The 26141-nt window shown below is 44.9% G+C and overlaps 1 protein-coding gene across 1 annotated transcript; it reads right to left on the reverse strand.

Moving 5' to 3' along the window:
- Positions 1-1073: 1073 nt before the first annotated feature.
- On the reverse strand, positions 1074-26141 carry LOC311507354 (fibroblast growth factor receptor 1-A-like). Its single transcript, XM_084571665.1, has 19 exons — positions 25488-26141; positions 24223-24367; positions 24097-24134; positions 14308-14438; positions 8747-8848; positions 8417-8589; positions 8221-8344; positions 7922-8112; positions 6091-6235; positions 5701-5882; positions 5473-5618; positions 4963-5084; positions 4765-4875; positions 4225-4415; positions 4025-4147; positions 3714-3784; positions 3396-3533; positions 1858-1963; positions 1074-1624 (listed from the first exon to the last, which is right to left on the reverse strand). Exons 4-19 carry the CDS (start codon positions 14399-14401, stop codon positions 1556-1558), a joined length of 2088 nt encoding a protein of 695 aa, XP_084427791.1. The 5' UTR covers positions 14402-14438; positions 24097-24134; positions 24223-24367; positions 25488-26141; the 3' UTR covers positions 1074-1555.

Consider the following 26141-nt stretch of genomic DNA (forward strand, 5'->3'; position numbering starts at 1 on the left):
GCAAACTTCTCTCTAGAAATAAAAAGGCGCTCATTTGTTTTCTGTCATTCTGGAAATTATTTAATTTGTTTTGATCTCCTGTCGCTGACTGTTAGAGTTTCTCCAGACAGTTTAATATAAACATTTCTTAATCAATCATAGCCACCAGCTAACAGTAGTGCTTTCTAACTTCCTAGCCTCCCAGCTGACAGTAGCTTCTCCTAGGCTCTCATAGCTAACAGTGACGGTAACTTCCTAGCTTCCCAGCTAACAATAGCTCCTTCCAACTTTCCGGCTAATAGTAGCTGTTCCTAGCCTCCCAGCTAATAGTAGCACTTTCTAACTTCCTAGCTTCCTAACTAACAGTAGCTCCTCCTAACTTTCTAACTTCCTAGCCTTTTAGCTCATAGAAGTGCTTTATAACTTCATAGCTAGCATCCTAACCTCTCAGCTAATAGTGGCTCTTCCTAGCTTCCAAGCCTCATAGCTAACATTAGTGCTAACTTCCATGCTTCCCGGATAACAGTAGCTGTTCCTAGCCTCCCAGCTAACAGTAGCTGTTCCTAGCCTCCCAGCTAACAGTAGCTTTTCCTAGCTTCCTAACTAACAGTAGGCCTAGCTCCTCCTAACTTCCTAGCCTCCCAGCTAACAGTACTTTCTAACTTCCTAGCCTCCCAGCTAATGCTAGCTCCTCCTAGCTTGGCTGTAGTCTTTGTGGTGTGTCTGCACCTGTAACAGTAAAGGTAATCAACAGAAAATTTCTGAACGAAATGAAAAGTAATGTTTGTTTCCATCAATTATTTCTAATTTTAATTGATTCTAGGAGTTTGATCTAGAAGGAAACCGGTCAGATAGAGAGGAATAAACATTTTAACCATTAATCTGTATAAAAGTAGTTGATCAGATATTTAACACATTCATGTTGGAGGCTTCCTGTAACATGACACATCACAGACCAAGCATCCAAATCCACAAAGAGAAATTAAATGACCTATAAACGATTCATACATTTTTTTTCTCAAAGGAAAATGGACACAAATCTAAAGTCAGTGTGAAAAATGAAATACAATAACATGAAAGTTTTTCTGGTTGTATTGTTTATTCATCTGGTTCGTCCATATAACACAAATATTATTTACAATATTCACAATGATTATTAACACACAGGATTAAAGGGGCCGTCGTCTTTCTCTGGTATTTCAGGTTTGATTTTAAACAACTGGAAACAACTCCTTTACTTCCTGGTTTCTGGTTTCATACTTTAAACTACCAAAGGTAAAATCAAATAACCTCTTATTTATTTAGTTTTATTATAGATTCTAAAACCAAACTTGAAATACCAAACACTGGACGGACCCCCTAAGCCACCCGTTTCCCTCTCAGCGGGTCAACTCTGCCCCGTCCCCCCTCTGTGAATAAACACGGCCGGTTTCCTGAGGCCCGTCTGAGGGAGTCCAGCTCAGTCCAGATGTTCTTCACATCAGGCTGCAGTCGAGGCCGCACCTGGCGCCCGACGCCACTCAGGAAACGGGACGGAGGTGAAGCAGGGAGGAGAAGAAGAAAACGTCCTGGATGATTATGTGGAGGGATGAGAGGGGCCGACCGGGGAGCGCTGGACCAGAGGGAGGGTCAGGTCCAGGTAGTCCTGAGGAGGAGGACAGGATGTAAAACAGATTTACTGATGTGGCAAAGCATCAAGATTTATTTTAGAAGAAGAAATGAAAAGCTTGATGAGTGTTCACTCTACATTAGAGGGACTCTGTTCTGATAACTACAGGCTGAAAACAAAACTGAAGACTGGAGGAGGAGGAGGAGAAATAACATAATAACAACAACTCTGGAAAGAAAATTATATAAAGGTAAAGAGAAGAGAGTTACCTGGTTGGCCGTGACAGAGAGGGTTCGATCTAAATCCTCCACCAGCTGCTGGAAGGTCGGCCGGCGGGACGGGACGGCGTGCCAGCAGTCGCTCATCATCTGGTACCTGAGAGAACACAAGAACACACCTTGTTACTTTATTGATTTAACAGAGAACAAACAATGAGTGTGAACAAACACGTAGAAGTAGAAACCCATTAATAACTACGGTGGCCCTTAAAGTCAAAACACAACAACAACAACAATCAGATTAGGAAAGGGTAGGGACAACACTTCTTGTTTCTGATTGGACAGAACCCGACAGTGTAACGTCCTTTCCTGTATCTGCTTCACTGTGTCCGTGCACGAGTTTTAAACCACGTTGGAAAGAATGGAGGACCAGATGGCTTTAATAGAGGAATGTATAGAAAGAGGACAAACATATAATGTCATTCTTGATGCTGTCAACCCATCATGGCATTAAAAGCACAGTTGAAGGAGTTAGGACTGAAGAGACGGGGCAACTACGTCCTCATCGTGTGTCCCCTCTGCCTCTTTAAATAATGTCAATGTCTTTCCGCAAGACATGCAGAAATCTGACAACGACTCAAACTTCTTTCCACATTGTTGACTGTACATGTTGTCTGCTTTCAAAGTTGATCACAGTGTCTACACTTCCACGTAGCTGACCAATCACAAAGCGTAAAAACAACCAATCACATCAGCTTATATTTTAGCACGGGTTCTGTCCAATCAGAAACAAGAAGTACTGTCCTTACCATTTCTGTAATCTGAGATGTCGTTGTGTTTTGACTTCTATTAATAGACTACAAGTGGATTAAAATGTACTTTAAGTTCACAAACATTACTTTTTTGAGTATTTAATTGTAGTTTAAATGTAATGAAATTTAACACCATACCATTCCTGCCTAAACATCTATCCAACTCTCATTGTTTGTCAGAGGCTGTTGACGGGACATGGAGGCTCTGATCGGGTCAAGGGAGGCGACAATAGAAGACCAGAGTACAGACGCCATTTTGATACCGAGATGAGGCTAATACAGAAATGCTAATGTAAGTTATGACCGTGAATACTCCGATCACGATCTGGTCTCTAGTGTCCAGGTATGAACACTGATCTGGTCTCAGTCCACATGTGGAGGTGGTCTGGGACCTCCTTCCTTTGGAAGTGTGAACACAGTGTTGAGTCTCGATTCCTTCCTTCCTTCCTTCCTTCTTTCCTTCCCTCCTTCCTTCTCTAAAATAACTACAATCATAAATAAATCAGATCTTAACATGTGAGAGTCTTTCCATCTTGTTCCAACATCTGGATCATGTCTCCAAGTCAACAAGCAGCTGTTGATGGTTCTGATCCAGCGGTAGGTAGAGATCCATTAGAGACAGCAGCTGCTACAATATTCTACTGACCACATGATGGCACTGCTGATTTACAGACACACAAACTGAGATCAGATCTCAAGTGTCTGTTGTTAAACTCATCACATCTTTATCACGTCATGACGGTTTTAGATGATTTATCTGCAGGTTGTTCTACTCACAGCTCCTGAGGACATGCAGACGGTTTGTCCATGCGATGTCCCTCCTTCAGCAGCTTAAAGAGCTCCTCCACGGGGACTCCGGGGTAAGGAGATCCCCCCAAGGTGAAAATCTCCCAAAGCAGGACTCCAAACGACCACCTGCACCAGGAACATCAACGCATCATAAATACAGAAACTATATTTATTAAAGGCCGAGCACAGGCGGCATCTAAACAGCAGCTTTACTTGGTTTATGATACGACTCATTAAATCTGATGAAATCACTGCTATGAATTAACTCTCACTCCATGGTTGAAGACAATGAAGTTCACGACTCACACGTCACTTTGGTGCGTATAGATGCGGTCGAATAAAGCTTCAGGCGCCATCCACTTCACCGGTAAACGGCCCTGCAGGAACATTACAGCATCATCTGCATATTGTCGCATCTTTTTTTTGCACACATCTTTGCATCATCCCCCAAGTGTTTTGCATACATGCACTTTATGCTAAGTCCCTTGTATTGAACTCAGTCCTGCATCTTTTTGTGGTTCTGGAGGAATGTCCTCTCGTCTCATTACGTGCTGCACCTGCTATATGTGGTTGACATGACGATAAAAACGTTTTAACTGATATTCATTCTGTCTTACGTTGGTTGTTTTCTTGTAGTAGTCGATGTGGTGGATGTCTCGGGCCAGACCGAAGTCAGCGATCTTCATCACGTCGTCTTCTGTCACCAGAACGTTCCTGGCGGCCAGATCTCTGTGGATGCACTAAAAAAGAGTTTAAGAGTTTAACGTCTGCAGTTTACTGGACAGGAGTCAGAGAGTGAACCGCTGCAGCCGCTGACCTTCTTTGAAGCCAGGTACGCCATTCCTCTGGCCACCTGGTAGGCGGCCGACACCAGCTCTCGGATCTCCACGCTGCCCAGGGACGCTCGCCTGGAGCCGCTCCAGTACTCCAACCCGACGGGGCGGTGAGCTCGGAGATATTCCCTCAGATTCCCCTGGGAGGCGTACTCCACCACCACGTACAGAGGGCCTAGACCACAGAGAACACATCCACCATGACAATAACTCACTGATATTATGATCGGTGTCAAGTATCTTTAGTAGTTATTTGTTTTTTGGTCTGACATGAACTAAAACCACGTCACTGCAGCGTCAGAACCTTCTTCTTCTGTTTTAGTGGCGGTTGGCTAGCGTCTAAACAAGATGTAGCAGGAGGAGGAGGAGGAAAGAGAAAGGAAGAAGAAGAAGAAAAGAAGAAGTAGAGGAGGCTGCATCCAAACAACAACCAGTGTAGGACATTTAAGAGTGGACCAGGACTGGGGTCAGCTGATGGGTACTGGGCCGGGACGTCCCGACTGATGAACAGCTGTTCCTCTCACCGTCCTGAGTGCAGGCGCCCAGCAGGTTGATGATGTTCTTGTGTTTGCCGATCATCTTCATCATCTCCATTTCTGAGATGAGGTCAGAGAGGTCCTTCTCTGTGGCGTCGGCTGAACACAGCGTCAGAAAACACATTTAAATCACTTTTAAATCCAGATTGTTTATTTAAATTAAACAGGTGAATATATCTGTGTCACCTTTCAGCATCTTCACGGCCACCTTGCTGAGTCGTGTGGGTTTGTTCCTGTCGATGCCGACGGCCTCGGCCAGGACCACCTGACCAAAGCAGCCTTCACCCAGAGGCTTCCCCAGCGTCAGCCTGGGGAAGACAAGTACCAGACGTATTAGAGATATCAGAGATAAAAGAGTCTATGAGAAAGAAACAGGTTTTATTATCAGTCACAGGTACGGTCAACAGCAAACTAAATGAAATAAAAATAAAAGAATTAAGAATGAGCCATAACGGAGCAGAGCTGCTTCCCAGAGCAGGAGGAGGAAGAAAAAGGAGGAAGAAGAAGAAGAAGAAGACAGAGGAAGAAGCTCCAGGTGAAGCTCCAGCTCTGAGAGCAGAGTCAGGATTTAAAAAGTCTGAGGACAGAGAAGAGCTGGACTAAAGTAGAGACACATGGAAGATGTTTTAATTGAAATGTCTCTAAATTGATCACATGGTGAACTCGTTAACGACATGGAGTCCTGATGAGGAGTACCGGTCTCTAGGAAGCTCCCACACGGGGTCGTAGGGGAGCTCGTACTCCGACACTCCGGCCAGGATGCTGGTGGTGGCGCTGGAGAGACGAGACGGACGAATCAGACACTTCCCAGACTGGAGGGAGGACGAGGACTCCACCGACACCTAGAGACAGAGAGAGGAGGTGAGAGGAGGTGAGAGGAGGTGAGGCGTCCTGGTCCTGAGCAGAGACAGGACGAGGTCTGACCTGTTTCCTCAGAGGAAGACTCTTGGCCAGCTTCTGGACGGCCAGCTGGTCGCTCTTCTTCGGGGAGCAGCAGAGTCTGCAGACCACTGCTGTGGACGTGAGGATGATGATGATGAACAGTCCCAGGCAGTAGATGAAGATCTCCAGGTAGGTCTGGGAGGGAAGGGGGGAGGGGGGCAACTCTGAGGAGGAAAAGATGGATCACAGCATGAATGATGAGGAGGAGGAGGAGGAAACGAAGGAAGAGGATAAGGAGGATTAGGTAAAAAAGAGAAGAAGAAGAAGAAAAGGAGGAGGAGGAAAATAATTAGGAAGAAGAAGAACAATAATCAGATGTCCATGTTAGTCTAGTGTCACATGTCTAGAGGACGTAGGACATGATGGTCTTACCGTGGAGGACAGTGAGCCAGGCTGAGTGATGAGAGACTCCAATAGAGTTACCTGCCATACAGGTGTACTCTCCTGAATCATCTACTGTGACGTTCCTCAGAGTCAACACCTCCATTTCTTTATCTGTGGTGTTCAAACCTGCAGTCTGACACAGAGAACAGTACACCTGAGAACATGACACCTGAGAACATGACACAATGTTACATAGGAGACAGGTGGACAAGACAAGACAGAAGACTATTGGGACAATGTTTAGTGGACAGATGAGACCAAAGTAGAATAGTAGAACCTCATCCCTCCATCAAACATGGGGGTGCTAATGTCCTGGTTTGGGCCTGTTCTGCTGCATCTGGACCAGGACGTCCTGTCCTCATTGATGGACCAATGAATTCTGAATTCTACCAGTGAACTCTAAAAGAAAATGTCAGGACATCTGTCCATGAGCTGAATGTGAAGAGAAACTGGGTCATGCAGCAAGACAACGAGAACCAAGAACACAAGTGGTTCTACAAGAGAACGGTTAAAGAAGAACAAGATGAATGTTTAGGAACGGCCAAGTCAAAGTCCTGACCTTAATCCAATAGAAATGGATCTTCCTTCCTTCCTCCATGTCCTTCCCTACTCCCTTCCTGTCTTCTATTCTTCCTTTCCTCCCACATTCATTCCTCCCTTCCTTCCATCTATCCTTGTTTCCTTGTTTCCTTCCTTCTTTTCATCCTTCCCTCCTTTCTCCATTCTTGTGTCCTTCCTTCCTTTCATCTACCCTTGTGTCCTTCCTCCCTTCCTTCCTTCCTTCCATCTATCCTTGTTTCCTTCTTTCCTTCCTTCTTTTCATCCTTCCCTCCTTCCTTCCTTCCTCCCTCCTATAATCTTTCAGAGTCTCTTTTAGATCTGAAGGTCACATGCTTGTCCTCAGGACAGAGTCTGATCATCATAGTTCAGTTGAGTCCGTTGACGTCTCATAAAGACAGACAGACTGAGGACAATAAATCAGAGGGAGGAGACCAGACGTCAGACTGAACAAACCGCAACGACCCAGAGTCTCTGATCCAGAACCACAACACAGAGAGGACAAGGACGACTGTTACACAACCAGACCAGAGACAGAGACGGAGAGGACAAGGACGACTGTTACACAACCAGACCAGAGACAGAGACAGAGAGGACAAGGACGACTGTTACACAACCAGACCAGAGACAGAGACGGAGAGGACAAGGACGACTGTTACACAACCAGACCAGAGACAGAGACGGAGAGGACAAGGAGGACTGTTACACAACCAGACCAGAGACAGAGACAGAGAAGACAAGGACGACTGTTACACAACCAGACCAGAGACAGAGAAGACAAGGACAACTGTTACACAACCAGACCAGAGACAGAGACGGAGAAGACAAGGACGACTGTTACACAACCAGACCAGAGACAGAGACAGAGAAGACAAGGACGACTGTTACACAACCAGACCAGAGACAGAGACAGAGACAGAGAAGACAAGGACGACTGTTACACAACCAGACCAGAGACAGAGACAGAGACAGAGAAGACAAGGACGACTGTTACACAGCCAGACCAGAGACAGAGACAGAGAAGACAAGGACGACTGTTACACAGCCAGACCAGAGACAGAGACAGAGACAGAGACAGTAAATCCTCCAGAACATCAACAACAAAAACTCTCTCTCTCCATCTTTCAGTTCATTTCTCCTTTTATCTTTCTCTCCTTCCTTTCATCCTTGCCTTTTTCAGTTCACCCTTCCCTCCTTCCTCTCTTACTCCCTCCCTCCTTCCTCCCTCCCTCCCCCCTCCCTCCCCTCAGCCTGTACCTACTTTGAGAACTTGAACATAGGGGTTTCCGTCCGGTCCGACCCTGTTGCCGTCGACGACGATGTGTTTGAACCACTGGATGTGAGGCTGGGGGTCGCTGAAGACCCGACAGACGAACTCCACGTCGCTGCCGACCAGGGCCGTCTGATTGGCCGGCAGCCCGGCCTGTAGGATGGGCCTGTGAGGGGAGCGCTCTGCAACCAGGACGTATCAGACGTTAGACAAGAAGAAGAAGAAGAAGAAGAAGAAGAAGAAGAAGGAGGAACCTGGATCCAGTTTGTGTCGTGTCAGCTGATCCTTACCGACTACATCCAACATGTAGGTGTGTTCCAGGCTCCCGTACTCGTTCTCCACCACACAGGTGTAGTTCCCTCTATCAGACGGAACCACCGACTCCATGATGAGAGTCCACATGTGGTCTCTGATCTGAAAGAGTGAGGACAGATTAAATAAAGACGTTAGAACAGCTGGAAGGTCCTCTAACGGTTCCTTCCTCACCTTGTAGCCTCCGATCCGTTGGTCCTTCCTGAACTCCTTCCCATTCTTGTACCAACGCAGAGAGGGGGCGGGGTTTCCCGTCGCTAGGCATCTGAACTTCACCGTCCTACTGGCGGGGACGGCGTGGAGAGACTTCGCCATCTTCTCTGGAGTCACCCACTGAGGAGCCAACGCTGACGGAGGAGACCAGGACACCAGGTTAACACCATGATGATAAAACTATAGATATAAACTGAGAGAGAGGGAGGAGGAGAGAAGGAGGAAGGAAGGAAGGAAGGAAGAATGAAAGTAAGGGAGGAAGAGAAGAAGGACTGATCTCCTGAATCTTACGCTGCAGTTTCTCGTTGCTCGTGGACAGCTCGTTGGACAGTTTGTTTTCCTCTGAGGACGACTCATCGTCTTCTTCGTCTTCAGACGACTTCAAGGCTTCAGCTGAAAAACAGAAACATGTCAATTCTCCTTTTCATTCCTCGTTCAGACCAGAAACACCTGGTCTCACCTGTCCATCTACCTGGTCTCACCTGTCCATCTACCTGGTCTCTCCTGGTCTCACCTGGTGCCACCTGGTCTCACCTGTCCATCTACCTGGTCTCACCTGGTCTCACCTGGTGTCACCTGGTCTCACCTGTCCATCCACCTGGTCTTAATCTAAATGTGTCTCCACATGCGTCCCCAGCCAGCACTTGAGATCTGATCTCAGTTTGTGTGTCTGTAAATCAGCAGCGCCATCATGTGGTCAGTAGAATATTGTAGCAGCTGCTGTCTCTAATGGATCTCTACCTACCGCTGGATCAGAACCATCAACAGCTGCTTGTTCCGCTCTGTGTCCAGTCTCATGTGTCCTGGGTGTGTCCACATCTGGACTCACTCAGGACACATGTTGATGTGAGGTCAGAGTTTCCCTCCAACTAAGGATGAAAGACGTTTGTGGATTGACCTCTGACCTCCGTGAACAGAGTCTCCACCACTTCCTAAACTTCAGAGACATCGTCTCCACCGTCCTCAGACCGTTAACAGCAGGACAACAACATGTCCCTCAGACAGACAGGAAGAAGAGGACAGAGGACAAAACTACCAAAAAACCCTCAGTGTTCATGAAGGAAGGATGGAAGGACTGAAAGGTCTTTCCTTTCAGTTCATCTCTTCACCAGTCCTTCCCTCAATACATTGAATTTATCCTTCCTTCCTTCCTTCATCCTTCATCCTTCCATCCTTCCATCCTTCCATCCTTCAGTTCTTCCTTCCTTCCTTCCTCTAATTCTTCCTTCCTTCTCCCTTCCTTCTGTCTTTCATTCTTCCTTCCTTCCTTCATTCCTTCCTCCAATTCTTCCTTCCTTCCTTCCTCCAATCCTTCCTTCTTCCCTCCAATTCTTCCTTCCTTCCTCCCATCCTTCCTTCCTCCAATCCTCCAATCCTTCCTTCCTTCCTCCCTCCCTCCAATTCTTCCTTCCTTCCGTCCTTCCTTCCTCCCTCCCTCCAATTCTTCCTTCCTTCCTTCAATCCTCCAATTCTTCCTTCCTTCCTTCCTCCAATCCTTCCTTCCTTCAATCCTTCCTTCCTTCATCCTTCATCCTTCCATCCTTCAGTTCTTCCTTCCTTCCTTCCTTCCTCCAATCCTTCCTTCCTTCCTCCTTCCTTCTGTCTTTCATTCTTCCTTCCTTCCTTCATTCCTTCCTCCAATTCTTCCTTCCTTCCTTCCTCCTTCCTTCTGTCTTTCATTCTTCCTTCCTTCCTTCCTTCCTCCCATCCTTCCTTCCTTCCTCCAATCCTCCAATCCTTCCTTCCTTCCTCCCTCCCTCCAATTCTTGCTTCCTTCCGTCCTTCCTTCCTCCCTCCCTCCAATTCTTCCTTCCTTCCTTCCTTCCTCCAATCCTTCCTTCCTCCCATCCTTCAGTTCTTCCTTCCTTCCTCCAATCCTTCCTTCCTTCCTCCCTCCCTCCCTCCAATTCTTCCTTCCTTCCTTCCTTCCTTCCTTCCTCCTCCCTCCAATTCTTCCTTCCTTCCATCCTTCAGTTCTTCCTTCCTTTCTTCCTTCCTTCCTTCCTCCAATCCTTCCATCTTTCTATCCATCCTTCCTTCCTTCAGTTCTTCCTTCCTCCCTTCCCCCAATTCTTCCTTCTTTCCTCCAATCCTTCCTTCCTTCCTTCCATCCTTCTGTCCATCCTTCCTTCCATCCCTCCTTCCTTCCTTCAGTTCTTCCTTCCATCCTTCCTTCCTTCCTCCAGTTCTTCCTTCCATCCTTCCTTCCTCCCTCCAATTCTTCCTTCCTTCCATCCTTCAGTTCTTCCTTCCTTTCTTCCTTCCTTCCTCCAATCCTTCCATCTTTCTATCCATCCTTCCTTCCTTCAGTTCTTCCTTCCTCCCTTCCCCCAATTCTTCCTTCTTTCCTCCAATCCTTCCATCCCTCCTTCCTTCCTTCAGTTCTTCCTTCCATCCTTCCTTCCATCCCTCCTTCCTTCCTTCAGTTCTTCCTTCCATCCTTCCTTCCTTCCTTCCTTCCATCCTTCCTTCCTTCCTTCCTTCCTTCCTTCCTCCCCGCTCCAATCCTTCCTTCCTTCCTTCCTTCCTTCCTTCCTTCCATCCTTCCTTCCTTCCTCCAGTTCTTCCTTCCATCCTTCCTTCCTTCCTCCAATTCTTCCTTCCTTCCTTCCTTCCATCCTTCCTTCCATCCTTCCTTCCTTCCTTCCTTCCTCCCCGCTCCAATTCTTCCTTCCTTCCTTCCTTCCTTTCTTCCTTCCTCCCCGCTCCAATTCTTCCTTCCTTCCGTTCTTCCTTCCATCCTTCCTTCCTTCCTCCAGTTCTTCCTTCCATCCCTCCTTCCTTCCTCCAGTTCTTCCTTCCATCCTTCCTTCCTTCCTTCCTTCCTTCCATCCTTCCTTCCCCCAATTCTTCCTTCTTTCCTCCAATCCTTCCTTCTGTCCATCCGTCCTTCCATCCTTCCTTCCTTCCTCCAGTTCTTCCTTCCATCCTTCCTTCAGGCTGTAAACATGCTGGTTTAACTTAAATCTATTATCTTGTTCATATTATCGTCTAACATCTCAGTCTTCAGGTTGACCTCCTCAGACCTCTCTGAGCTACAGGAGGTTTCCAGTAAAAAGCAAAGCGTTGTCTCTTTAATTGCAGCCTCAGCTCTGAAGCTCAGTGTGTTTCCCGTCTCTAATAAACATGTAAATCTGTAAAACTAGAGAGGAGCGTGCAGCTACTGCTGAACACATCAAACGGTTTCTAAACCGAGCTCAGAGGCAGCGCCCGCATCGCTCCTCTGGACTCAGAGCGAAGGACGGACGTGGTCTGGTTCCTGAAAGCTTCAGCCGGCCGACGAGGAGGGGAAGAGAAAGCTGGCTTTGTTTATGGAGCAGCAGAGACAATGAATGGAATAGAGTAGAATAGAATAGAATAGAATAGATGTGACTGAGAAGGATTTACTGGCTCAGAAAACACAAAATGGTAACAGAAAGATCAGCTGGAGCATGAAGGAATAAACACAAACAAATAAAAGAGAGGAAGGAAGCAAAGCCAAGGATGAATGGAAAAAGGAAGGAAATGGGATGGAGGGAGGGAAGGAAGAAAGGAAGAAGGGAAGGAAGGAAAGAGGAGGAAAAGAAGGAAAAGGGGGAATCAAGAGGACAAAAGGAGCGAAAGGGAAGGAAGCAAAGCTGTGGAGGGGAAGATGTAAATGAAGAAGGAAGGAAGGAAACAAGTAAAAGAGAAGGAAGGAAAGGAAAGACAGAAGGAAAGGAGTTAGGATGGAGGTAAAGGCCAGTCTGTCTGAGTCTGGCTCCACCATCTCTCTCTCTCTCTCTCTAACCAGACTCAGACCTCGAAGCCAGAAAACAACCAAACCTCCATAAAGTCAGTTTCTATTAAAGAAATTCACTCAGTGCAAAGTTTTATTGGTTTTTATAAAAAGACAGAAGGACGGTGACCACAGACCTCAGACACCAGAGACACCAGAGAGAGACCAGAGAGAGACCAGAGAGACACCAGAGACACCAGAGAGACACCAGAGACACCAGAGAGAGACCAGAGAGACACCAGAGACACCAGAGAGACACCAGAGACCAGAGAGAGACCAGAGAGACACCAGAGACACCAGAGAGAGACCAGAGAGACACCAGACACCAGAGAGACACCAGCAACACCAGAGACCAGAGACACCAGAGACACCAGAGACACCAGAGACCAGACACCAGAGACACCAGAGAGACCAGAGAGACCAGAGAGACACCAGAGAGACACCAGAGACACCAGAGAGACCAGAGAGAGCCCAGAGAGACACCAGAGAGACACCAGAGACCAGAGAGACACCAGAGAGACACCAGAGAGACGCCAGAGAGACCAGAGAGACGCCAGAGAGACCAGAGAGACCAGAGAGACACCAGAGAGACGCCAGAGAGACCAGAGACACCAGAGAGACACCAGAGAGAGGCCAGGGAGACCAGAGACACCAGAGACAACAACAAAAATAAGAATAAGAAGTAGACGGAAAAGGAGAAGAAGAACAAAGAACAGTAGGACGGAGGACAAGGATAAGAACAACAACAACAACAAAAGTGAGAAGAAGGAGAACAAGGAGAAGAAGAAGAGATAGAAAAAAAACAGCAACAAGAATAGGAAGGAAAAGAAAGAGAACAGGAAGGAGAGGAAGGAGAAGGATAAGAACAAAAAGAAGTAGAAGAAGAGAGAGAAGAAGAAGAACAACCCAGTGTGTAACCATCACTGCTGTGTAGATGAAGGTAGTCCTCTGTTAGTCAGTAACTAGTGTACTGTGGATGTGTGGTGAGGTGGTAGTAGTTGATCATCTAAACAGAATCCATGGAGTCCACTCAGTCAAAGGCTGCACCCAAACAACAACAACAAACACTGAACGTTTAAAAGAAGAGAAAAGTTTCCTGGAGACAGCGTCAAGGAGAAACATCTTCCAGAGAGGGTTAGGGAGTTTATGGCAGCGTTGGATGACCAGAACATTTCTGGAGTAGAGAACACAAGGTACCAGCTACCCTCTCCACACTACATTAACTTTGACTGAAAGATTTATTGGACTGAATCCAGTCCACTCTAGGAGAAGACAAGGAAGACAAGGACAGACTTTAGGAAGCTACAGGAGACCAACTCTAGGAGAAGACAAGGAAGACAAGGACAGACTTTAGGAAGCTACAGGAGACCAACTCTAGGAGAAGACAAGGAAGACAAGGACAGACTTTAGGAAGCTACAGGAGACCACCTCTAGGAGAAGACAAGGAAGACAAGGACAGACTTTAGGAAGACACAGGAGACCAACTCTAGGAGAAGACAAGGAAGACAAGGACAGACTTTAGGAAGCTACAGGAGACCAACTCTAGGAGAAGACAAGGAAGACAAGGACAGACTTTAGGAAGCTACAGGAGACCAACTCTAGGAGAAGACAAGGAAGACAAGGACAGACTTTAGGAAGCTGCAGGAGACCAACTCTAGGAGAAGACAAGGAAGACAAGGACAGACTTTAGGAAGCTGCAGGAGACCAACTCTAGGAGAAGACAAGGAAGACAAGGACAGACTTTAGGAAGACACAGGAGACCAACTCTAGGAGAAGACAAGGAAGACAAGGACAGACTTTAGGACGCTGCAGGAGACCAACTCTAGGAGAAGACAAGGAAGACAAGGACAGACTTTAGGAAGCTACAGGAGACCAACTCTAGGAGAAGACAAGGAAGACAAGGACAGACTTTAGGACGCTGCAGGAGACCAACTCTAGGAGAAGACAAGGAAGACAAGGACAGACTTTAGGAAGCTACAGGAGACCAACTCTAGGAGAAGAAAAGGACAGACTCTAGCTACTCTCTCCACACTACATTAACTTTGACAGCCCCTCTGTCCAACATGGCGTCCTCCCTGAGGCGTCTGTCTCTTACCTGGGTCTGTGTCCTCTGTGGTCGGTCTGGACTGAACCATCAGAACCAGCAGGAAGCAGGACAGCATCAGCAGGAAGCAGCGAGGGGAAGACATCGTGTCCTAAAACATCCACGTCCACACGATGATGTCTCTGCAGAGACATGAAGAAATGAAGACGCTGGTAATGAGTCCAACAACAAATGACATCACGTCTTCAACCTCCAACATTCAGAAAGAGGACGTTTATAAAAGCAGAAAACTAAAATAATAAAACTCGTCTCAATCAACAACAGAAACTTGTTTAAATATAGATCATTGACACAACTAACACATCAGGACAGACATGGAAGCTTCCTTCATTCCTTGTCCATCCTTTCCTTTGTCCTTTCTTTCCTTCCTTCTCTCCTTCTCTCCTTCTCTCCTTCTCTTTCCTTGTCTCTCATTCTTTCCTTCTTTCTACAAACAAACTCAGATCAGATTTCAAATGCTGGCTGGGGACACATGTGGACACCAGGTGGAGACACAGGGACTCAGAGATGGACAGGTGAGACCAGGCGTTAATATTTCTGGTGTGAGGTTGTCCCAGGACCGACGGAGACAGAAACAGCTGAGTGGACGTTTTAGAGGACGACGGTTTGACACCTTGATGGAGACAAATGGTGGACGTGTTTGTTTTAGGCTCATTCACAGCGTTGTGTTTGACACTTGACAGATGTTTGGGAGGAACAGGTGACCCCAGGGGTCAGGAGGTTTATGGGCCCTCATCATCTTCATCATCATCATCATCATCATCATCATCACCTACTCAGACAAACAGCTACTGACTGAAGGATGAAACCTAAACTACTGGAGGCTTTCTAGCTTTTGGTGGAGAAAACTTCTTCTCCTCCGTTCTCCTTCTCCTTCTCCTCTTCCTCCTCCTTCTCGTCCTCCTCTTCTTCTTCAGGTCAGGAATAACACAGATGTTTAGAGACGTCTGGATCAGCTGTGGAGGAGACGTTCAGACGACCTGAACACCGGAGCAGGACGCTAAATGAAACCAGAGCTGAGGACACGGAGACGTCCGTCCTTCAGTCTGTGGTTGAGTTTAAGAAGACGTTGAAGCTGCTTCTTTAATTAAAGAGAGGCGGCTGTACGGATTTCAGACAAGGAAACTAGGACGGACACCAAGACGGACAGAGAACTGACGCTGAGTCACAGAAAATAATCTTCAGCTGAGCTGTAAAATAAATCTAATTACAAGTCTGACGTCTTCATATTGAACACAGATGTGAACTAAAGGACTGAATAACGCTGCCTTTCCGTCAGACATGTTGTTTCAGTAATAAATAATAACTGTTACTGGACAAAGTGAACTTTAAAGACCAACCCTGCTAAATGCTAAAGGTGAAAACGTTTCATTTAAAACAGAAAACTGATGATTAAAGTTGGAAACTGTAAACGTTAAGAGGAAAACGTTGAGGTATGAGGTGCACAGCTTCAGATTTAAAGATTAAAACAATAAATTTAAGGAAGAAAAGTTTGAACTTTAGATTTAGAGACGAAAGCTGCAGGTTTAAAAGAGAGAAACTTTAAATTCAAAGGAGAAAATGAAGGATTTAATTAAACGTCTCAGCACAAACAAACATTATCTACGCAGCTTTTCACGCTACGCCTCCACCTGAAATCAATCAAAGTGTTGGCCTCAGACTCGGTTCAGTCTTTAACGTCTGCAGCCTCACACTCATAAAAAGTCTGAAGCTGTCGATCCTTCACCTACGCTCCAGATTCTGCAGCCGGCTGGCAGCTCTGGATACTTGTCATACCAACACTCAGCCCAAACATCTGAGCTGAAAAACAACACAGCTCCTCGCCAAACAGGAAGAGAGACGGCGCTGGTCCAGAGGCAGGAGGCCGTTGAAAGCCAGCGTGGAGCTGAAGGGATGCAGGGATCAGAGCTGTGTCCCAGGACGACTGGAAAATGAGTCAGAGCGTTGGTGCACACTCCACACATTTAACAGAAACACGTCTGTGGATGAACAACCAGCTGAGCTACAGGAAGGAATCAGATTACTTCATCAGACCCAAACACTCTGCAGTCACATCAGGATTAAAGGTGGACTTAAAGTTTATCAAATGTTTTATTTTTTCCTCAAAGTAAAGATTTGATGTTTAGGAAAAAATGAGATGAGCTACGGAAAACTAAAATAAACTAAAATAAACTAAGATATGATAAACTCAGTAACTTTTCAGTGCAGTTAAAGTCAGTTTTGAAAACATTTTGCAAACAAAACTTAAATTATAATGTAGGAATTTTACTTTAATGTGGTGCAACATAAATTAAAGTAGTTAAAGTTTTAGTTTAGCCAGTAACAGTAATATTTGTACTAGTGTATTTCTGTATTTTCTGTGTTTCCAGGTTATAAATAATAAACCAAATGTGCACACTTTAGATTTAATGATGAAAACTGCAGATTCATCAGGTGGGATGTGATGTAGGAGGAAAAAGATAAATTTAACTTTTAAAAAACTCTTTAGATTTTTACATTTAAATATTAAAACTTTAGATTTAAAACAGAAAACACAGATTTGATGTTTACACAGATGAAAAGTTAGATTTAAGGAATAAAACATTAGATTTAAAGATGTCAACATGAGATTTGATTAGTTAAACTTTATATTTGTAGATAAAAGCACATATTTGCTGAGTTCACCTTTGTATTCCAGGTTGTAATCTCAGGTATAATCTGACTCGTACCTGTGACTCGTCCCGCTGTTAGCTCGCTGCTGTAGCCGGAGAGCAGTGAGCAGTCTGGGGTTACCTCCTCCGCCTGTAGCCGGGGTCCTGCTCTGAGACTGAGGAGCTTCCACTAAAAACCTCATTAAAGTGGAAAAGTCTCCAGCGGCCGGTATCCGACTTATTCCCGGTTTTAAATAACTCTCTTCGGGCCCGAACACATCTGCAGGAGCGGCCCTAACTAACGTCAAAGTCCCGGCGGAGGAACTCCAAACGGCTCCGACCTCGTCCCGGAGAGAAACGTGAGAAAAGCGTTGTTCATTGACGGCGATGCCTCGATATACTCACCGAGAAGGACCGCCTGGGGGCGGAGCCTCCTCCGGTCAACACCCCACCCTCCCCCGGTATCACCACACAAACACACCGGTTCATTGACTCCAGATCCGTGCTGCGTTCAGGGACCTCCACAGCTTCGACCAAAACAAATGCTCACATTTAAAATAACCGCAGAGGTTAGGTTAAGATTTAGTTTAGACAGGGCCGGATCAAACTCCTCAAGGGCCCCTGGGTAAAGACGACTTGTTGGGCCCCCTAATCCCCCCCCCCCCCCAAAAAAAAAAAACCCAAACAAAACAAACTCTATTCAACACGTCAAAATATATATTATGATAATCTGATTAATTGACTCTAACGTAACCTTGGAATTAACTTGTAGTCCCAGAGGTGCAGCTCCTCACTGATTAAACAGAATAAATGAGTATAATAGTTCAGATTCAGTTTGTCTGATTGTTGTTCTCTCTTGAGAACTCATGTGAAAATCATTTTTATGAAGAAATGTAGAAACTTCTGAGAAATGCAAAAACCTTTAAGCTGCTCTATAGATGTAAAACTGTTGTCCAGGAGCCACTGAAGCATAAATCAGCCATGATCACATTAATGATGAGTTGTATTAACTGCTGGTTGGACAGAAGTCCAGACCAGACCCGCTCCTCTTCTTTAATCCTTTTCTAGCAGCAGGAAAGTGAAATGATTTCCTCTCCTTTACATTCCTGCCGTGCACGCTCTGACCGCCGTCTGAGGAGCTCAGTAGCTGCTGATTGTTTTCATTTGGTCGAGGAGGTATCAGGGAGTTCACTCCACGACCGACGGGAAGTTTTCACAGGAACGAAAAAAGAGGATTTAAAATAATAAAACAAACATTTGGTCTTGGTCTGCTGGAGGAACTCTGTGGCTCATTAGCTGCTAAACGCTGCACCGTTTATTTATATTTATAGACAGAAACCTGCTGAAAGCTGAAGCAGACCAGACGTTTCATTCAGGGGGGGTTTATTAAATATATTATAAAGAATAAGATGCAGTCTCATCATGTTTTAAAGACAGGTAGCTTCAACTTTATCCATATTGCTTTGAGTTGTGCCTCAGCCTCAAACTCAGAATGACATTTATACACTTTTATCACATGTGACATCTTTTAAACAGGTTTGTTTCTGTTAAATTAGATGTTTTTATATTTTAGAGTCAGTTTAGAGAAGGTGCAGGTATCTGTATCTGTATGTTGTACATGTATAATATGTCATGTGCTGTTCATTTTGTTCTTGTTTCCTTAGAAAGAACCTGTTTGTTTCTGTTCTGTGGGTTTTTGTGTAATTGTTGTTGCGACACAAACAATGAGATGGAAACTCCATCTTGCAGCGATGAGCCAAAGAATTCAGTAGAGCGACTGCGTTTTAGCCCACGGCCTCCATTTACATATTACAGCCTCAAGCTGTTCATGAAACTGTCTTTTTTCCTGCGACTGTAATCAGCTGTAACCAGCACATAACCTCACAGTTATGGTTCAAATAACATCACGTAGATTTCTCTTTTATCTCAAACAAAGACCTCACCCTGAGGTTTAATGATTCACATCGTCAAGAGTTTCCCTTTGTCTCAGACCGGATTGATTCTCGTCCCCACAACCTGAGTAACAGAAACGCTCACACACTGACTGATGCACAGATGGACTCCTTTGTGGATTCATGGCTGTAATGTGTGTTTGAGAAGCTCTGAACAAAGCGTCCGAGTGTTTGACAGCGAGCGACAGAACACAGACGGATCATTGTGAGAATCCACGACGCAAAGATCAGGACTCCAGAGGAACGCTCGGTTCAGATGGACGAAGGGACGTGGTCACAAATCAAAGCTTTAATTATTATTTATAAAGATTCACAGTGAGACGGGATCACAAGTGATAAATGTTTAGACAGAAAAAGACCTGATGATAGAATTTAAACTCTGAGGACGATGAAAAGAAACCGACAGGAAGTTATTTAGTTTCTGTTTCATATTTATATTAAATAAACAATTAATCTGTGTCTCTATCTTCACATCTCACCTCACTTCCTCTGAGTCTGATCTGAGGAGCTGAATGTTTCTGATCTGAGGAGTTGAATGTTTCTGATCTGAGGAGCTGAATGTTTCTGATCTGAGGAGCTGAATGTTTCTGATCTGAAGAGCTAAATGTTTCTGATCTTAGGAGCTGAATGTTTCTGATCTGAATGTTTCTGATCTGAAGAGTTGAATGTTTCTGATCTGAAGAGTTGAATGTTTCTGATCTGAGGAGTTAAATGTTTCTGATCTGAGGAGCTGAATGTTTCTGATCTGAAAAGTTGAATATTTCTGATCTGAGGAGCTGAATGTTTCTGATCTGTTCAGAGTTGAATGTTTCTGATCTGAAGAGCTGAATGTTTCTGATCTGAAAAGTTGAATATTTCTGATCTGAGGAGCTGAATGTTTCTGATCTGAGGAGCTGAATGTTTCTGATCTGAGGAGCTGAATGTTTCTGATCTGAGGAGCTGAATGTTTCTGATCTGAGGAGTTGAATGTTTCTGATCTGTTCAGAGTTGAATGTTTCTGATCTGAAGAGCTGAATGTTTCTGATCTGAAAAGTTGAATATTTCTGATCTGAGGAGTTGAATGTTTCTGATCTGTTCAGAGTTGTTGAATCAGTTTCACTTGTAGAGTTTGCTCCGTTATCGTTGGTTTGTCTCTCTGCTTGTTCTCTGTTCTTCATCTTTTTCTACCTCGTTGTTTTAGTTTTTTGTCTTTTTCGTCTTTCTTTCCATTTTGTCTCTTTATTATTGTTTCTCTTCTTCTTGTCGTCGTGTCTCTTCTGAGTCTCTGTGACTTTCTGTCTTTTAAACGAGCAGAGACTCTGATTAATTATTAATGTTATTAACAGATGGAGCTTTATTTGGTTCTGTGTGTGTGTGTGTGTTAGTGTGCTGGTGTGTGTGTGTTAGTGTGTGTGTGTTGGTGCATGTGTGTGTGTGGTTTTCTGAACTCGGTGAGGAAACATTTTCTTCAGGCCAAATAAAGCTGCCCATGAAAACTCCACATTCCTGACTTTGTGGTGAGTCTGTCTCAGACTCTTTTCTCTCCTTTATGGAGGGAGGAGGAGGAGGAGGAGGAGGCTGCAAGTGTTTGTTGTTCATACGTGTGTTAATGTTGACAGATTTAGTCTTAGTCTGCAGACTAACAGACAGATGTAGAGTTTATTTCTCTTTAGATCAGTTTAATGAAGCTTGAATCCAGGTAACAGGTTGTACTGATACTGATCTCCTCTAGTTTAGTGTTGCAGCTCTATCTGCACAAAAAAACTCTTCAATAAAGAAAGTTGGAAGAAAAAAACTAAATAAGATTAAACTGTTTTTGTTTTTTTTTGCATTGAGGATGTTTTATTTTGAAAAACTCGTTTTAAACTCAAACAGCAGTTATCTTATTATTAAAACCTGGAGTTATATCTGATATCTCTTTTAGTTTCTTGTGGCTTCTTCCTGTAAACCTCCTCCTCTCCTTCCTCTTCTAATCGTCTGTGTTGATGTGTTGATGCTGAAGAGTTAAAGTCCAGCCTCTGGTGACCAGGAATGTCTTCTGGCTTTTATTGGACTGGCCTGGTTGGTCCTGGCTCCGTCCAGAGTTGGGGTTTGGCTCCGGTCCCGGGTCTGGGTGGGTCCAGGCTGGTCCCGGAGTGTGGTTGAACTGAGTCAGCAGTTAATTTACCGCTGGGGCCCGGGGCCAATGGCTGGGGGCCCGGGAGGCTCTGGAGACATCTGGTGAACGCTGGAGGACAGAGACGCTGAGAGGAGGTGATATTAATGATGGACAGGAGGAGAGATTCAGGGGACCTGCTCCAGAGACTCTACCCTCTTCCTCTTCTTCCTCCTCCTCCTCCTCCTCCTCCTCCTCCTCTTCCTCCTCCTTATAAACAAACATGACTTCACCTTCACAAAGACTGAAGCTGCAGTGACTCCATGATGGACTCTGTCATAAATATATGAAGAGTGAAGAGTGAAGACATTAACAGTCCACTAACAGTAGGTGTTGTTCCTCATTGCTCCACTAGGGGTCGCTCTGGTTCAGTCAGAACACTGACCTATAGAACGAAACAGCAGATGGCAGCGATGTACTAATTTATCTTGTAGAAGGAAAGTTCATTAAATAGAAACGTTTCATCAGGTTGTTCTCTGAACTAAAACAGAAATGAAACATGTTGTTGTCAGATTATAATCTGATGATTGGTTTTAGATTTCTGATGAGACACAGACGTCGAGAGGTGATGATATGATGTAGTGAGGAGGAGGAGGAGGAAGAGGAGGAGAAGGAGGTGGAGAAGGATAACGATGAGGAGGAGAAGGTGGAGAAGGGGGGAGAGGAGGAGAAGGAGGAAGAGGAGAAGAAAGGGGGAGAAGGATGATGATGATGAGGAAGAGGAGGAGATGGTGGAGAAGGGGGGAGAAGGGGAGGAGGAGGAGCGGAGGAGGAGCAGAGGAGGAGGAGGAAGAGGAGAAGGAGAAGGAGGAGGGGAGGAGGAGAAAGAGGAAGAGGGAAGGACGAGGAGAAAGAGGAGGAGAAGGAGGTGGAGAAGGATGATGATGAGGAAGAGGCGGAGAAGGAGGAGAAAGAGGAAGAGGAGGGAAGGAGGAGGAGGAGGAGGGAAGGAGGAGGAAGATGAGGAGGGAAGAAGGAGGAGGAGAAAAAAAGGATGAGAAAGAGCAGAAGGAGGAGAGGAGGAAAGGAGGAGAAAGATGAAGAGAAGGAGGTGAAGAAGGATGGTGATGACGATGAGGAGGAGGAGGAGGAGGAGGAAGAGTAGGAGAAGAAAGAAAAAGAGGATGAGAAAGAGAAGGAGGAGAAAGATGAGGGGAAGATGAAGAAGAAGAAGGAGATGGAGGTGGAAGAGGCAAAAAGGAGGAAGAAAAAGAGAAAGTGAAAGTGAAGGAGGAGGATGAAGAGGAAGAAGATGATAAGAAAGAGTAGAAGGAGGAGAAGGACGATGATGAGGAAGAAGAGGTGGAGAAAGAATATGAGAAAGAGTAGGAGTAGGAGGAGGAAGAGGAGAAGAGGAGGAAGAAGAAAGTGAAAGAGGAGAGGAGGAGGAGGTGTTTATGTTTTACAGAAAATAATGGTCCATGACTTCTTCTGTTTTTCTTTTCTTTTACTGAATCAAATAAACTCCATTAGTTGTTTTTATTGGTTTTAAATCTTCATCAGAACAGAGACTCTATAGAACTGATGGTGTAGTTCTCCCTACCTGCCTCTGGGGGGAGCTGTGGTCTGATCAGTCAATGATTGGAGGAGAAATAAAAACCTTTTAATGTGATTACAGGACATTTAAACTAAATAAAATGAAACTAGAACCATTTCCACCTGTGAGTTTGGTTTTATATTTGACACGTCTGGTTTTGATGGTAACTCTAAGTAATAAAACAAACTGGTGTTTGTGTCTCTGAATTGATAAATATCTATTCTACAGGTTACCCTCTTTATTAAAGCACAGCCACGTCTCAGGTGACTTTACTCCAGAAGTGGTAGCTCGTTCTAACCGTAGGAAAACCTGATTCTGTCGGAAACATTTTACTCTTTACATAAAACGAGATAAAGACCCATTTAGCCTCATTTCATCTACACTGAGGACGGAGGGACAGATCAGAATGAGAGATCAAAACACAATAAATCAGTGAGGATCTCAAGCTTTTATTAAAAACAGAAGAAATGGTAGAAAATATTCTCTGACGTTTCACCAGAATCCATCCACTGAGTGGGATTATCGGCCAAGTGGAGGTTTGGCATCGGGGCCACGTTTATGTCGTGGATCTCATATTGGCCTTAGTCCAAACAAATAAGCTCAATAGCTGACTGAACCTTTGACAATCACTCTGAGGAACGTTGCTCGACTACAGGAGAAACAGCGTAAAAGTCTCACCGTATGCAGACGATTAACTACTCTACATGTCCAACTACTATCATCTGGCTGATATTGGTAAAAGGACATGTTGAAGCTTTGCTCTTTAAAGATGAAATACTTAAACATTTGCAGACAGACTTCTTAAAGCAAACTGAATAAACGATCCTAGATTTACTGGATCAATAGCAGTAAAGGAGGTATAACCCAGAATATATGATCAGCTGAGTCTATTCACATGCACAGCAACTATGGAACACTTTAGATCTGTCTGACAGGAAGGAGATCCATTAACTAATCATATAGTTTATAGTTATAGTTCCACTGTGAGGAACACTGACCCATATATGTATTTTAAGTTGGACACACGTGACCTGGACGTCATGGTTTCACTTGCATCAGGTCAAAGAGACACTGGAAACTAATTCATCCATTAGTTTCTTCCAGGTTGGATTACTGTAATTCATTATTATAAGGCTTAAAGACCTCATAGAACCCCATCACCCCAATAGAAATCACTTGTGGTTCCTAGAGTTTCAAAAAGTACAACTGGCGCCTTCAGTTAGGGCTGGCTCGGATGACCCTGGACCCTCCCTTAGTTATACCGCTACAGGCCTAGGCTGTTGGGGGACTTCCAAACCTTCAGTGCTTATCGTTATCCTAGATGTACCGCTCATATTCATTGGCCTGTAACAGAACTAGTACTGTCACCAACAGTTCTAGCGTCTAAGCAGAAGCTCTTTACATATATAGATCCTTTAAGTGAACACTTTGGGCATCATTAGCCGTGCTCTGTGGCGTTTTGTTGAAAGCTAGGAACCAACAAATGCATCTTTAAAGGAAATGTGTGAGCCAGTTGACGAGGCCCACCAGGCAGAGGATGGGATGTGGCAGGATGCGGGACTTTTCTGAGGACAGACAAATCACAGCACAAAGGTTACCTGGGATGTAGAGCTTCTTAGATCCTCTGTGATTTCCTGCTTCCACACATCTTACCGTTGACCACAGTGAGCCAAGCACTGTGGTGGGAGAATCCGACAGAGTTACCTGCCAGGCAGGTGTACTCTCCAGCATCGTCCAGAGTCACATTCCTCAGAGTCAGAACCTCCATTTCTTTTAATTTGGTGTTCAAACCTGCAGACTGAGAGAGACAAAAGAATACTGATCTAATGACTGGCGTACCTCGTGTTTTCATTTAATCCACAGGGTCAGGTTTGTGATTAACAAGGACTCTCTCCTGTCATGATCCTCAATAAACAAAAGTAAGGTAGACAGATAGATGATAGATATAGATAACGATAAAGACGGATGGATACAGATAGATAAATATATAAACAAAAGTAAGTAAGTAGACAGATACAGTACATAGACCAGGGGTCTTCAACGTTTTCCAGGCCAAGGACCCCCAAACTGATGGAGAGGTGGAGCGGGGACCCGAGAGGTGGAGCGGGGACATGTATATGTGTATTTAAATTTCGCGACCCCCCCTGCAGTACATCCGCAAACCCCCTAGGGGTCTCGGATCCCCTGTTGAAGACCTCTGACATAGAGAATGAATGGGGAATTATTTCAGCTTTCTTAAAACGGATGGGCTACATGGGTCTGATGTTTCATATCAAGAGGCACTGGAAATGTTCTTCCAGAAGCCGCGAAAGATCCACTGTAGCAACAAAAGATGCACGCTTTATGGATAAAACCATTGCAAATAGTTGTAAATAGTTGTAATTATCTGTAATTCTGTAATTTGTACAAAGCTGTAAACCCTGTGGAAACACTGTAATCTTTCACAGTTCTTGTTATTGTGATCTAAAATTACAAATTTATACAAAAAGCAAAAACAAAACCACACATACAAACCTAAGAACAGAGGAGAACAAAAAAAGGAAAGTTGACATAATCCCACCCCACCAAGAACATACCCCAACCACAGCTGTCACCCAAAAGTTGAGACTGTTCCATTACACCACCTGATATGGACACTATAGACCCGACCCTGGCTGAGGACCTATCTCCGCCCATAATGAGTAAGAATCTGGAATTAACTTTACAGGGAAATGAAAGAACTGGGCATCATCAAATTAGGAGCATAAATATTAACCAGTACAACCTTGGTGTTATATAACTGGCCTCTGACTATAATATACGGTGCATTGGGGTCTGCTACGGTGTCAAATGGGGTGAAAATAACATCTCTATTTATCAGTATGACTAAGCCTCTTGCTTTGGCCTGCAAAGTAGAATGGAAAAACTGTCCCACCCACCGGCACCTCAGGCGGGAATGGTCTGGCCGTCTCCGTAGATGAGATGAGATCCCCATCCTCAATTGTTTGAGCTGTACTGCAGGGCTTGGCTTTGGGGAAAGGCTACGAATAGCCCGGTCTAACTATAGAGTGGATGGAAAAACTTCTTCACCTAAAGCTTCCTTCAGTAATGGAGAGAAGAATTTGGTGGATTGAGGGCCTTTAATCCCGAGCCGAACATTACTCCTCCTGCTCCTTCAATCCAGGTCAGCGAGTTTAGCTTTTAGCTTCTGATTGTCGGAAAAAGACTGGTCACGGGAGGTGTCCACCTCTTCCAGCCGATGGTGGAGAGTCGTCAATCTGTTGTGGTGGCTATTGGCAGTTGCTTGAAGTCCATCCAGTTTCCCATTCAATTCTTGAAATTATGTTTTGAGCTCGGAGAGCTAGTATGGCTGCTCGGTCAGTTTTGCTAACAGTCTTGTCGGCTTCTGCTTTTTCACTCGGTTTAGGAGCCATGAATAGCGTCAAGAATATCCAACGGTGAAAAATATCTTGCAGTGGTTAAGTGCAGATAATTGTCCACTTGTTAAGTGAAGGCGAGGTAAATTAAAAATTAAATACAGTGGGCTCTCAAGGTTAGCACGTCTCTACTCCATGCGCTCTCTACCGGAAGTC

This window comes from Chelon labrosus (genome assembly GCF_963514085.1).
Source record: "Chelon labrosus genome assembly, chromosome: 22".
NCBI lineage: Eukaryota > Metazoa > Chordata > Actinopteri > Mugiliformes > Mugilidae > Chelon > Chelon labrosus.